General features: G+C 45.6%; 1 protein-coding gene across 1 annotated transcript in view; it reads left to right on the forward strand.

Annotated features, from left to right (window-relative positions):
• The window catches only part of gpr158b (G protein-coupled receptor 158b), a 246658-nt gene that overhangs the window by 25066 nt on the left and 207186 nt on the right, over nucleotides 1–14406 (forward strand). Inside the window, exon 2 of the mRNA XM_034182769.1 lies at nucleotides 11492–11597. Coding sequence (XP_034038660.1) covers nucleotides 11492–11597 — 106 coding nt within the window. The remainder of the gene's footprint in view (nucleotides 1–11491; nucleotides 11598–14406) is intronic.

The raw sequence follows: 14406 nt of genomic DNA on the forward strand, positions 1-14406 counted from the left end.
AGCCTTAGGTGGTGTACTGGTGAGTTAACAATACCATTCTTGTTTTAACTAAGGCTGGGCTTACACTGTGCGAGTTTTGGCCCTTTTTCAGCCGATTTTTCACTCGTGCGAGAATTTTTTGGATCGCGCCGAGTTTCAGCTTAATCGTGCGTCCTGCATCGTGCAGTCTACATGGAGTAACGAGCTGCATTTAACATCTCACGACCACCTCCCGATGGGGAACCATATGGTCGGATAAAAATGAAACCTGTTTGATATTTTGGTCGGCCATCGTGACTCGTGAGGGTTCCGCGCAGAAGCAGCGCTACAAGCGTCTAAGTGCTGATTACCTCACGCACTGTGCATGTGAAAACACCAGAGAGAGCAAACAGTGATCTCATGTAAAGTCTTGTGTTTTTTTTTTTTTATTGCGTTCCCTCGCAATAACCTAATATCATATTAAAGTTCATGCCTGTCAGCGCGCACAGTGAGTGGAATCAGGTGGGCGGAGACTGAACGTTTATGTGCGCACGCGCACACACAGAAGACAACAACAGTATTTACGACAAATGAGCACAGCTGTATGACTCCGTATGAAATATAGTTTATTTATACAACAATGTAAGTAGCAACACCTGTTATGAATGTTTATGTTTTCTTTTTTACCGTCCTCTCGTGAATCATGTTGCTGTCTGCTGTGTGTGCGCGCGCACATATGCGCTTAGTCTCCCCCACCTGATTTCACTCACTGCGCGCGCTGATAGGCATGAAATAATAAAAAAAAAAAAGAAAAAAAGAAAAAAGCTTCTGTTACGTTTTGCTTTTGGAAACACCAGTCCGACGTGTGGTTTTTGAACGTACAATGTGAGTAGTCAGATCGCATCAGCGCATCGGCCGTACAGTGTGAGAACATGAATCGTGTGCTCTGAACTTTTAAACCAGTTTGAGCTGGAGCCAAGTACAATGATTGAAAATATCGTACAGTGTACGTCCAGCTTAACTAACTTTTACTTTCTATTATAAGCCACCCAATTTTCACAGTCAGTCAGCACATAAATGCCACAGCAGAACTCTTATTATCCCTATGCGCTGGCGGTTTGTGGGCCAATTGGATATGAAACTCCCGGCCTGAAAAATGTTCCCAGCACGCCCCTGGGTGTCCCCTATTTAAGGATGAAGCCAGCACCTGTTGAACATGCTTTTCTCTTTGAAAGCCTGAGGAAAATGGGACGTTCAAGACATTGTTCAGAAGAACAGTGTAGTTTGATTAAAAAGTTGATTGGAGAGGGGAAAACGTATACACAGGTGCAAAAAAATTATAGGCTGTTCATCTACAATGATCTCCAGTGCTTTAAAATGGACAAAAAACCAGAGATGCATGGAAGAAGATGGAAAACAACCATCAAAATGGATAGAAGAATAACCAGAATGGCAAAGGCTCACCCATTGATCAGCTCCAGGATGATCAAAGACAGTCTGGAGTTACCTGTAACTGCTGTGACAGTTAGAAGATGACTGTGTGAAGCTAATTTATTTGCAAAAATCCCCGCAAAGTCCCTCTGTTAAATAAAAGACATGTGCAGAAGAGGTTACAATTTGCCAAAGAACACATCAACTGGCCTAAAGAGAAATGGAGGAATATTTTGTGGACTGATGAGAGTATAATTGTTCTTTTTGGGTCCAAGGGCCGCAGACAGTTTGTGAGACGACCCCCAAACTCTGAATTCAAGCCACAGTTCACAGTGAAGACAGTGAAGCATGGTGGTGCAAGCATCATGATATGGGCATGTTTCTCCTGCTATGGTGTTGGGCCTATATATCACATACCAGGTATCATGGGTCAGTTTGGATATGTCAAAATACTTGAAGAGGTCATGTTGCCTTATGCTGAAGAGGACATGCCCTTGAAATGGGTGTTTCAACAAGACAATGATCCCAAGCACACTAGTAAACAAGCAAAATCTTGGTTCCAAACCAACAAAATTAATGCCTCGCAGATGTGAAGAAATCATGAAAAACTTATCCAACTAAATACTAGTTTAGTGATTCACAGGATTGCTAAAAAAGCAGTTTGAACATAATAGTTTTGAGTTTGTAGCGTCAACAGCAGATGCTACTATTATTGCGAACACCCCCTTTTCTACTTGTTTTTACTAATAGCCCAATTTCATAGCCTTAAGAGTGTGCATATCATGAATGCTTGGTCTTGTTGGATTTGTGAGAATCTACTGAATCTACTGGTACTTTGTTTCCCATGTAACAATAAGATATACTCAAAACCTGGATTAATCTTTTTAGTCACATAGCACTACTATTATTTTGAACACTACTGTAAATGAATGTTTATCAAATCAAATCAAATCAATTTTATTTATATAGCGCCAAATCACAACAAACAGTTGCCCCAAGGTGCTTTATATTGTAAGGCAAGGCCATACAATAATTACAGAAAAACCCCAGTGGTCAAAACGACCCCCTGTGAGCAAGCACTTGGCAACAGTGGGAAGGAAAACTCCCTTTTAACAGGAAGAAACCTCCAGCAGAACCAGGCTCAGGGAGGGACAGTCTTCTGCTGGGACTGGTTGGGGCTGAGCGAGAGAACCAGGAAAAAGACATGCTGTGGAAGGGAGCAGAGATCAATCACTAATGATTAAATGCAGAGTGGTGCATACAGAGCAAAAAGAGAAAGAAACACTCAGTGCATCATGGGAACCTCCCAGCAGTCTAAGTCTATAGCAGCATAACTAAGGGATGGTTCAGGGTCACCTGATCCAGCCCTAACTATAAGCTTTAGCAAAAAGGAAAGTTTTAAGCCTAATCTTAAAAGTAGAGTGGGTGTCTGTCTCCCTGATCTGAATTGGGAGCTGGTTCCACAGGAGAGGACCCTGAAAGCTGAAGGCTCTGCCTCCCATTCTACTCTTACAAACCCTAGGAACTACAAGTAAGCCTGCAGTCTGAGAGCGAAGTGCTCTATTGGGTGATATGGTACTATGAGGTCCCTAAGATAAGATGGGACCTGATTATTCAAAACCTTATAAGTAAGAAGAAGAATTTTAAATTCTATTCTAGAATGAACAGGAAGCCAATGAAGAGAGGCCAATATGGGTGAGATATGCTCTCTACTTCTAGTCCCCGTCAGTACTCTAGCTGCAGCATTTTGAATTAACTGAAGGCTTTTCAGGGAACTTTTAGGACAACCTGATAATAATGAATTACAATAGTCCAGCCTAGAGGAAATAAATGCATGAATTAGTTTTTCAGCATCACTCTGAGACAAGACCTTTCTAATTTTAGAGATATTGCGCAAATGCAAAAAAGCAGTCCTACATATTTGTTTAATATGCGCATTGAATGACATATCCTGATCAAAAATGACTCCAAGATTTCTCACAGTATTACTAGAGGTCAGGGTAATGCCATCCACAGTAAGGATCTGGTTAGACACCATGTTTCTAAGATTTGTGGGGCCAAGTACAATAATTTCAGTTTTATCTGAGTTTAAAAGCAGGAAATTAGAGGTCATCCATGTCTTTATGTCTGTAATATCGATTATATTTACAAAGAGGAACCCTGTACCTCCTTCCTGAGTTAAGTCAAATATATTCAGAGTGCAGTACATGAGACGCATCTGATAAAATATTGTCTGCACATCTGAGACTTGCCTGTTCAAACAGCTCTTGGGGAGTTACAGGTACCACCATACCCATGATTTTGCCAGCTATCTTAATCAGATTTAATTTTTGAGTTTTTGATTTAACCGTTAAATTACAAAACCTCCTATTAATACCATACCATAACACAGACTCAATCGTTGCTCTGTCAACGATTGAGTCGACAAAGAAAGTGCATGACACTTGCATGTGCCAGCTTAAGTTGTTATCGATGTAAACCCCTATATATTTATACGAATCCACCTGTTCAATTTTACGTCCATGTATGGTGACCACACTACGGCCTCCAACAGCCCGAGGGTCCCCCAACATCTCCACTGTTTTATTAGTATTAATCTGCAATTGATGGACATCACACCAGTTCACAAACCTGTCCACTCCAGATTTATGACAACTTGAATTGGTACTAGTGTTTAGCAGACTGACTATTACAGTGTCATCTGAAAATTTAACAACATGCTGGTTTGGCTGAAAGCTGACGCAGTCATTGGTATACAGTGTAAATAAAAAAGGTGAACTAGCACAGCCCTGAGGGGCACCAGTGCTGCTTAATGCAATAACAGAGCAGACAGAATTGACCTTCACCTGCTGTGACCTGTTTGTCAGAAAAGAGTGACAACACTTAATTAAGAAAGAGTTCACATTCAGCTGAATCATTTTTTTAAGAAGTTATACAGTTAAAAGCAGAACTAAAATCAATAAAAACTCAATAAAAGAAATTATATTTACATTTAAATAATACTGTGAATATTGTAAAAGCATTAAAAAAATCAAAATATGAGGTCTATTAGAAAAGTAACCGACCTTTGGCCGGGGAAAAAAAAAACTGGCTTACCTGGAGGGTTGGAAACCTAATCACCCTCGAAGTACACTCCTTGGGACTCCACACACTTCTCCCAGCGGTGTTGCCACTGTTGGAAGCATTCCAAAAAAGCCTCTTTCGGGATGGAGCGCAGCTTCGCCGTCGTTGCAGCCATGATGTCCTCCCTTGTCTCAAAACGCGTTCCTTTTAATGGTGTTTTAATTTTTGGGAACAGCCAGAAGTCGTAAGGGGCCATGTCAGTAGAGTATGGAGCCTGTGGAACCACAGGAGTTTGGTTTTGAGACAAAAAAGTCAGAATCCAGTTAGAGGAATGAGCTAGAGCATTGTCGTGGTGGAGGCGCCAATTTCCTGTGGCCCACAACTCCGGTCTCTTGCGCCGTACAGCATTACGGAGGCAACGGAGGACATCCCTGTAATACTCCTTCGTTACTCTTTGACCCTGTGGTGCGTACTCGTGGTGTACCACACCCCAGGAGTAAAAAAAAACAGTCAGCATTACCTTAACATTGCTGCGCACTTGGCGCATCTTCTTCGGTTGTGGCGACGTGGAATGCTTCCACTGTGACGACTGGAATTTGGTTTCCGGGTCGTACCCGTACACCCAGGACTCATCGCCGGTGATAATAGTGTCCATAAAGCTGGGATCAGTGTGAATGGAGTCCAGCATGTCCTGTGAGACTTCAACACGGAGGTGCTTTTGGTCCGCCATCAACAACCTCGGCACGAACTTCGCAGCCACTCGCTTCATGCCCAAATCTTCTGTAACAATGGAATGTGCCGAAAAAGTACTAATGTCCACTTCGTCCACAATTTCTTGGATGGTCACTCGACGGTCCCGCATCACCACAGCGTTCACTTTGGAAATGATCTCATCATTTTGGCACGTCGATGGTCGGCCGGAGCGTGGCTCACTCTCCACCGTTACGCGTCCGTCTTTAAACCGGTTGTACCACTCCTTAATTTATGTGGCGCCCATAGCTTCATCCCCGAAAACCGTTTTTATTTTTTGAATGGTTTCAACTTGGCTGTCGCCAAGTTTCTGGCAAAATTTGATGCAATAGCCTTGCTCCAATCGTTCAGCCATTTTCCTTGCAAGAAGAATCCGCAGAGCGCACAGAACCACTCCTCACTCAAAGGCTGCTCACAGGCGAATGACGCAACCGACAGGCGGGACAAAACTCACGCATGAGCACTAAGGTTCAAGGTTGGCTGATGCAATCTCACGTGACTCAGATCCATAAAATTAAAAAAAAAATAAAAAGGTTGGTTTCTTTTCTAATAGACCTCATATAAGTGACTCTTTCCACTAATCCAAAATCAATAAGTAATTACATCCATTTTAACTGAATGATTAATGCAAAACTCAAACATTTACTATGAATATACAGTAGAATACATCAAAGCTTTTATTATGTTGTGTATAAATCTTCATCAGCTCCTCATCAGTGCGCTTCTGTTTTTCCACCAGTTTAAACAGAGTCTTCTCCTTTCATTCATCCACATTGTAAGCTGTAAATCTACATTCATGTGTCCTTGTGCTTTTTGTGCTTACCCTGACCTTACAAAGATTTTTTTTGTTGTTTTTTTTTACCTTGAATTTTGCCTCACATATTTGGACTGTTGCCTTCTTAAAACTGCTGTTGGGAAAGTGTAAGTACACGGACCCACAACAGGGGGCACAAATGAATGGACAATGGAATAGGTCAAATAACAACACTTTACTGTTGCGAACGTGCACAACAAATACAACAAATTACAACAATGGACAAAATTCAATTCAAGGTGTCGTGTGGGCAGGCTTGAAGATAGGAGACGCCTCTCCAAAGTAGAACCGGAACCACACGGTTTCCTCCGCCACAGGACCCCGGGAATACTGGAGCCGCCAAGTTCCGAACTCCCAGGTGGCCGCTGCCTCCGCGTGTCGGACCTGGTACTGCTGGCGAGGAACAAGAACACAATTAAACGTGGGCGCGTTTGCACCCAGCAACCTGCATGGCAGGGAAGCTACCTCCACCTCTCGTTGGAGAAAAAAGTCTGCAATCACTCACAAAAATCACAAAGGTTACTGTCAAGCAGTCAGCTGAGATTATTACCTTCCAGGTAGAACGATATCTCGGCAAAGAGGTGGAGACGTCGTCCTGCTGATATACCCCTTCCGATCAGATGATTGGTAACAGCTGTTGCCGGTGATGCGTGACAGCTGTCACCCTGGCTGCTCCTGTGAGGCGGCTGCGCCCTCTGGTGCCTGGAGCCCGCACTCCAGACAGGGCGCCCTCTGGTGGTGGGCCAGCAGTACCTCCTCTTCTGGCGGCCCACACAACAGGACCCCCCCCTCAACGGGCGCCTCCCGGCGCCCGACCAGGCTTGTCCGGGTGGCGGCGGTAGAAATCGGCCAGGAGGGCTGGGTCCAGGATGAAGCTCTTCTTCACCCAGGACAGTTCTTCAGGTCCGTACCCCTCCCAGTCCACCAAATACTGGAAGCCCCGGCCCATCCTACTGACATCCAAAAGCCGGCGTACAGTCCAAGCCTGCTCGCCATCGATGATCCGGGCAGGAGGCGGTGCCGGGCCCGGAGTACAGAGGGGTGAGGTGTGATGTGGTTTAATCCGGGACACGTGAAATACAGGATGGATCCGCAGTGAGGCCGGCAGCTGAAGCCTCACTGCGGCTGGACTGATGACCTTCTGGATCTTGAAGGGGCCGATGTAACGGTCCTGTAACTTGGGGGAGTCCACTTTGAGGGGGATGTCTCTGGTGGATAACCACACCTCCTGCCCTGGCCGATACGCAGGGGCCGGGGTCCGCCGACGGTCTGCATGGGCCTTTGACCTCATCCGGGCCCTCAGCAAGGCAGAACGGGCGGCACGCCACACCCGACGGCACTTCCGTAGGTGGGCCTGGACCGAGGGCACACCGACCTCTCCCTCAACCACCGGAAACAAAGGAGGTTGGTACCCCAGACATACTTCGAAAGGGGAGAGGCCGGTGGCTGACGACACCTGGCTGTTATGGGCATACTCGATCCAGGCCAGATGGGTACTCCAGGCCGCCGGGTGCGCGGCCGTCACGCAACACAGGGCCTGCTCCATCTCCTGATTGGCCCGTTCTGCTTGCCCGTTGGTCTGGGGATGATACCCGGATGAGAGACTCACCGTGGCCCCCAGTTCCCGGCAGAAGCTCCTCCAGACGTGCGAGGAGAACTGGGGACCACGATCGGAGACGATGTCTGTTGGGATCCCATGCAGCCGGACGACGTGGTGAACCAGGAGGTTCACTGTCTCCTGGGCCGTCGGGAGCTACGGGAGGGCCACGAAGTGGGCCGCCTTGGAGAATCTGTCCACTATCGTGAGGATGGTGGTGTTGCCCTGGGACGGCGGGAGGCCCATGACAAAATCCAGGCTGATGTGGGACCAGGGGCGATGGGGCACGGGCAGCGGCTGGAGCAGACCTGAAGCCCTGCGATGGTCAGCCTTGCCCCTGGCGCAGGTGGTGCAGGCCTGGATATAATCCCGGACGTCGGCCTCTAGGGACGCCCACCAGAAGCGCTGCCGGACAACTGCCACGGTTCTTCGCACCCCTGGATGACAGGAGAGCTTAGAGCCGTGACAGAAGTCCAGGACTGCAGCCCTAGCTTCTGGTGGGACGTATAGTCTGTTCTTCGGCCCAGTTCCGGGGTCCGGGCTTCGTGCCAGGGCCTCCCGGACGGTTCTCTCTACGTCCCAGGTGAGGGTGGCCACGATAGTGGACTCCGGGATGATGGGTTCCGGTGGATCCGACAACTCTGTTTTGACTTCATCTTCATGTACCCGGGACAAGGCATCCGATCTCTGGTTCTTGGTCCCGGGACGGTAGGTGATCCGGAAGTCAAAACGGCCGAAGAACAGTGACCAGCGGGCTTGCCTGGGATTCAGCCGCTTGGCGGTCCTGATATACTCCAGGTTCCGGTGGTCAGTGAAAACCGTGAATGGCACGGACGTTCCCTCCAACAGATGTCTCCACTCTTCAAGAGCCTCTTTCACCGCAAGGAGTTCTCGATTGCCGACGTCATAGTTCCGTTCGGCCGGGGTCAACCTGCGGGAAAAATAGGCACACGGGTGAAGGACCTTATCGGTCTTCCCGCTCTGGGAAAGCACAGCTCCTATCCCTGAGTCCGAGGCATCCACTTCAACCACTAACTGGCGACTAGGATCGAGCTGCACCAGAACGGGTGCAGACGAGAAGCGCCGTTTCAACTCCTTGAACGCGGCATCGCAACGATCCGACCAGTTGAAGGGGACTTTTGGTGAGGTCAGGGCTGTCAGGGGGCTAACTACCTGACTGTAGCCCTTAATCAACCTCCTGTAGAAATTAGCAAAGCCGAGGAACTGTTGCAGCTTCCTACGGCTAGTGGGTTGGGGCCAGTCTCTCACCGCCGCAACCTTGGCCGGATCAGGAGCGACGGAGTTGGGGGAGATGATAAACCCCAGGAAGGACAAAGATGTGCGGTGGAACTCACACTTCTTGCCCTTCACAAACAGCCGGTTCTCCAACAACCGCTGCAGGACGTGACGTACATGCCGGACATGAGTCTCAGGATCCGGAGAAAAGATGAGTATATCGTCTAGATATACGAAGACGAATCGGTGCAGGAAATCCCGCAAGACATCATTAACCAAAGCTTGGAACGTCGCGGGGGCGTTTGTGAGGCCGAACGGCATGACCAGGTACTCAAAGTGACCTAAGGGGGTGTTAAAAGCCGTCTTCCACTCGTCTCCCTTCCGGATCCGAACCAGGTGATACGCATTTCTAAGATCCAATTTAGTGAATATTCGGGCTCCATGCAGGGGCGTGAACACTGAATCCAACAGGGGCAACGGGTATCGATTGCGAACCGTGATTTCGTTCAGCCCCCTGTAATCAATGCATGGACGAAGTCCGCCGTCTTTTTTACCCACAAAAAAGAAACCTGCACCCATCGGGGAGGTGGAATTCCGGATCAACCCGGCGGCTAAAGAGTCCCGGCTGTAGGTCTCCATTGATTCGCGCTCAGGTCGGGAGAGGTTGTACAGCCTGCTGGACGGGAACTCACCGCCTGGAACCAAATCAATGGCACAATCATACGGACGGTGGGGGGGAAGGGTGAGCGCCAGATCCTTACTGAACACATCCACAAGGTCGTGGTACTCCACCGGCACCGTCCCTAGATTGGGCGGGACTCTGACCTCCTCCTTAGCCTGGGAACCGGGAGGAACCGAGGAACCTAAACATACCCGATGGCAGGTCTCGCTCCACTGAACCACTACCCCGGACGGCCAATCGATCCGGGGATTGTGTTTCAACATCCAGGGGAACCCTAAAATCACACGGGAGGTAGCAGGTGTCACAAAAAACTCGATCTCCTCCCAGTGATTTCCTGACACCACCAGAGTTACAGGTGGTGTCTTATGCGTGATTGGAGGGAGTAGGGAGCCATCTAGTGCCCGCACCTGCACAGGCGAGGTAAGCGCCACCAGAGGGAACCCTATCTCCCTGGCCCATCTGCTGTCTAACAGATTCCCTTCAGAGCCCGTGTCCACCAGTGCTGGGGCCTTCAAGGTTAAATCCTCATAAAGGATTGTAACTGGGAGTCGTGTGGCAATGTGGGTGTGTCCCACGTGAATGTCTCGGCCCACCCCTAGCCCAGTTTCTAGGGGCGGGCGTTGGCGTTTAACCGCTCGGGGCAGTCTCTTACCTGATGCTCTATCGAGCCACAAACAAAACACGCTCCGCAGGCCAGCCTCCTCTGTCTGGACACATCTGGAAGAGCAGGGAGCTCTGTGGTATAGGAGTTGGACTGTCAATATGTAGACCTGGGTTTGAATCCTTGATTGTCCTTCAACAAGACACTTCATTGGCATCATTCATCCAGTTCCACACAGTTGTAAGTGGGTATTGTGTTTAGCTGGATTGGCATCCTGTCCAGGGGGAGTTGTAGACTCTGTACCTGGGGATGGGCACCTACCCGATAGGCCTCAGGGACTGTAAACGACTTATTTATAACTTCTTCTAAGTGATCTGCAGATTTGACCAAGGAGGTAAACTATTAATGTGAAGAATTTATGGCAGGATTTTGCATCATATCTGTCATGATTAAACACTACCTGTGCATTGCCACTGGCACCTAAACATAAACCACCTTTGTAATGATCTTGAAGGACCTACTCATGCCTTTTCCTAAACCAATGGGAAAGACATAAAAGGAACAAAGAAAAATAAAAGAAATGCTTTGCAATTAGATTTAGATCTGAATCCAATTTTATCAAGTGTCTCCTAATTCATGGACCATGTCTACTTTTTGAGTTATTGTGTGCACACTCAGACAGACAGACAAACAGGTCAATCACCAGTCAAACAGCATCCACTAACCAACTCCTTCCGAGCATAATGAAGGTACAACCTTGTAGTTTCTATTGTGGCACTGTGATCTGGATCCTTTTCTTTTCTTCTGATTGTCAGTTAGTACTTTGGTCACTTCTAACCAGACATATTCCTGCAAATATTAAATTTCCTTGCTTGTTTCTTTTTTCTTCCTTTCCGTCTGTTCTTTTATACTTACCTTCTCCACACCATTCCTGTTGTTCCCCTTTCAATCCATTTCATTAATTTGTCCAATAACATCCCCTCACATTTCTGAATTGTTCCATCCTTGACCTCATTTCCTCTGACCATCACACTTGCTTTTCATTTTTCTTTTTTCCTTCTGCTTCCTTCACTCCCTCTTGGTTTGTTTAATTTAATATATGACACCCCCCTCGCTTCTAAAACATCACTGTTCATCATTGTTTCTGATGTCACTTGTCTTTATTCTTTTTATCCACTTCATCCTTTGACTCCTGTTTGAGAATCTTTTTTGTTTCTTTCATTTTCACTTCTTCCTCACATCTTTGTCACTGTCATGTTTTCTTTTTCCCCACTTTTTCCTTTTCTTTGGTTGCTTATTTCCTATCCGTCTTCTTGATTTGCTTCTTTCTCCTGTCTCTTCATTCCGTCTTGCTGGCAGGGGCGTGGTCCGTGTGGACGTGAACCTGCAGGACGTGGACATTGACCAGTGCTCCAACAGCGGCTGGTTTGCTGGGACACACCGCTGTAATCTCACCAGTATGGAAGTGAGTCTGCTCTGAAACTGGTCTTCATCCTGATCAGAAATAAGCTGAAGCATGTCCTTCTCCTTCTTTGGCTCATTGGTTTATTTTCCATCTTTTTATTCCTCTGTTCTTTTCTCTTACAACCACGCTTACTGACAAAGTGCATTAGTTTAGAGCACCAAGTATCTGAGCAGCCACAGTATACAAGATGCTAATGTCTATGAAGAGATCCCCAAGATGGAGGATTTAATATTTCAGATGTTCTCATCACTGTGTATCTATCCTTGTCCCCAAAACATTTCACCTCTGGAGGGTCATTCTGTGCCAACTCACCTAAGGGTCTCCAGGTCACCCCCTCAGGTTTTGCGAAGAAAATTCTCACATGTAGATGTATAAATCTCTCATCATGCAAAATATTAGCTTTCAATTCCTCCTAGTTTAGGTAATAAAAGCCTTTGAATTTTAACCCTAAAAATCCTGTATGTGAAAATTCCTTCTTCAGGGGCTTATAATTTTATAATGGAACCACCTAGGAAGCTCATATTGCGCAAATTTACTTAATGGTATCCATATTTTTCTTTTTCATCAGATAACCTCTGGGATTAATACTTTTTGCACTGTATGAGAAAAAAATATGGCCTTCTTTCCAAAATGGCAAAAAATATGGAGGAACAGGAGCTCTCCTGAAAATATTCAATAACTTGGAACTGTCTCATCACAACTCAACATTATAGGTTTATTATATATTCACAGGTATATAGCTTGAATTTAAAACATTTTGCAGTAGCCCCACATTTCAAAGTGCTTGAAAATGGGCCATTTATGTCCTTTGGTTTGGCCATGTGGCTAGGCGATTAAGACCTTTATATTGTAATGAAGACTGGTTTTTATAAGTCCATTCAACTGACCAAAGGACTTTATACAACACTAGTGGCTTCATATATAGAACAAATTGTAGTCACATGAATGTTTTTGTAAATATTTCCTTTTTTCAAGAGGTTATAAATTGGAAATCAAAGTGTATAGGAAAGTGATACTGCAGAATTTTATAAAATGGGACTACTCTAAAACTTTATATTTTCAGGAGAGTGCCTCCAGTTCCACCATGTTTTCCTAATTTTGGCCAAAAAGCTGTATTTAGCCTCATACATTGTAAAACATTATCTGATATCAAAAGAAAAATATGGATATCATTTTGTAGATATGTGTGAGCTTCCTAGGTGGCTCCATTATAAAATTATAAGCCCTTAAAGTTGGGGAAAAAGACAAATTTTCACATACGACATTTTTAGGGTCAAATCACAAAGGCCTCGATTACTTAAACTAAGAGGAATTGCATCTTCATTGAATCTTTTGCATGGTGAGTAATATCATATATATCTACATTTGGGAATTTTTTAAACAAAGTTTGAGGGGGTGGCCTGGGGACATTCCTGAAATTTAGTTGAGTTGACGCTGAGTGACTGCTGAAGAGATCTGATTTCCTGGTGTGAAGGTCATCAATCCCATTAATTTTTTAGATATATCGCATATTAAGAGGGACACCTGAAAAGCTTTGCCTCCAACATAATTATTTCAATAATAAGATGTTAAAGTGAACATGGTCCAAGAAGTTGGTAAATAAATAAATAAATGAGTGTTTGAAACAACATGCTGTTATTGAATTCCACATGGTAGAGGGATGTGCACTCATGGACATTCATTGACAAATGAGTGTTTTTTTATGGTGATACCTGTGTGGATGTCAGTACAGTCAGGAATTGGGCAACAAGTTTGACGGGAGAAAATCCAGCCATGAGGAGGCTGCATGACCACGCCCGTAGAAGGTGCCCTGTTAACAGCCACAGATGCATTATGTGCAGGTGCAATGGCGTAATCCTCATAGAATTTTTGGAACACGGCAGTACTGTCACCTCTGACTGATGTGGACACTTAGAAAAGCTGCATACACACTGGAAAAAGATGCAGTTCTTCAGCATGGCAATGCTCATCCAGATACTAGTCAACAAACACAGGATGCATAGTAGCCTGCTCTTACTAGACCCACCGTGGAGTATGAATCTCACGCCCTCTGACTTTTTCCTTTTTCCCCAAACTGAAAGAACACCTGTAGGGACACGGTTACACTAATGATGCAGAGGTGCAAGCAGCTGTGCATCATCAGTACCTAGAGAAGACACCTGATTTCTTTACCGATGAGATTCAAAAACTTGTGAAGCATTGATGTGTGGGAATTTTGAGGGACAAAATGAATTTACTTAATTTAATTTTGGAATAAAAGCGTATCATAACAAAATATGGAAAAAGTGAAGTGCACAGTACATTTTTCCCTTCCTGACATGTCATTTTTCCTTTGCCTTTCTCTTAACCCTTCCTGCATCTTGCACCTCGGTGTTATACCAACAAGTTTCCTATCTATGTCTCCAAGTGGTCTCCTTCCTCTCACCCTACCCAACACCTCTTCATCCACTCAATGCAATACCTTTACTGTTTTGTTTGTTTCTTTTTGAACCTGTTTTTCTGAACCTTCTTTTTAATCTCCATCACTCTGTCTTTAGTACAGCCTGCTTTGGACTTGTTTTCCTGCATATCCTGATCTCTTAGTCCATCTGCTGTTTTGCTTTTGCAAATCAGAAAGTCAATTTGCCTTTCTCTTCCATCATTACCCCTTCCTAAGTTTTCACTCTTACTTATGATCTTCCATGTACCCTTCCAGTCACCTCTCTAACTCTTCTAACTTCGATCTCAATCATTTTAACCTGATGTTCTCCCATTTTATCCAAGAAGATGTCCTTTCGAACCTCTCACAGCCAACACAGGAATCATATGC

The sequence above is a fragment of the Thalassophryne amazonica genome, chromosome 12, assembly GCF_902500255.1.
Source record: "Thalassophryne amazonica chromosome 12, fThaAma1.1, whole genome shotgun sequence".
Classification (NCBI taxonomy): domain Eukaryota; kingdom Metazoa; phylum Chordata; class Actinopteri; order Batrachoidiformes; family Batrachoididae; genus Thalassophryne; species Thalassophryne amazonica.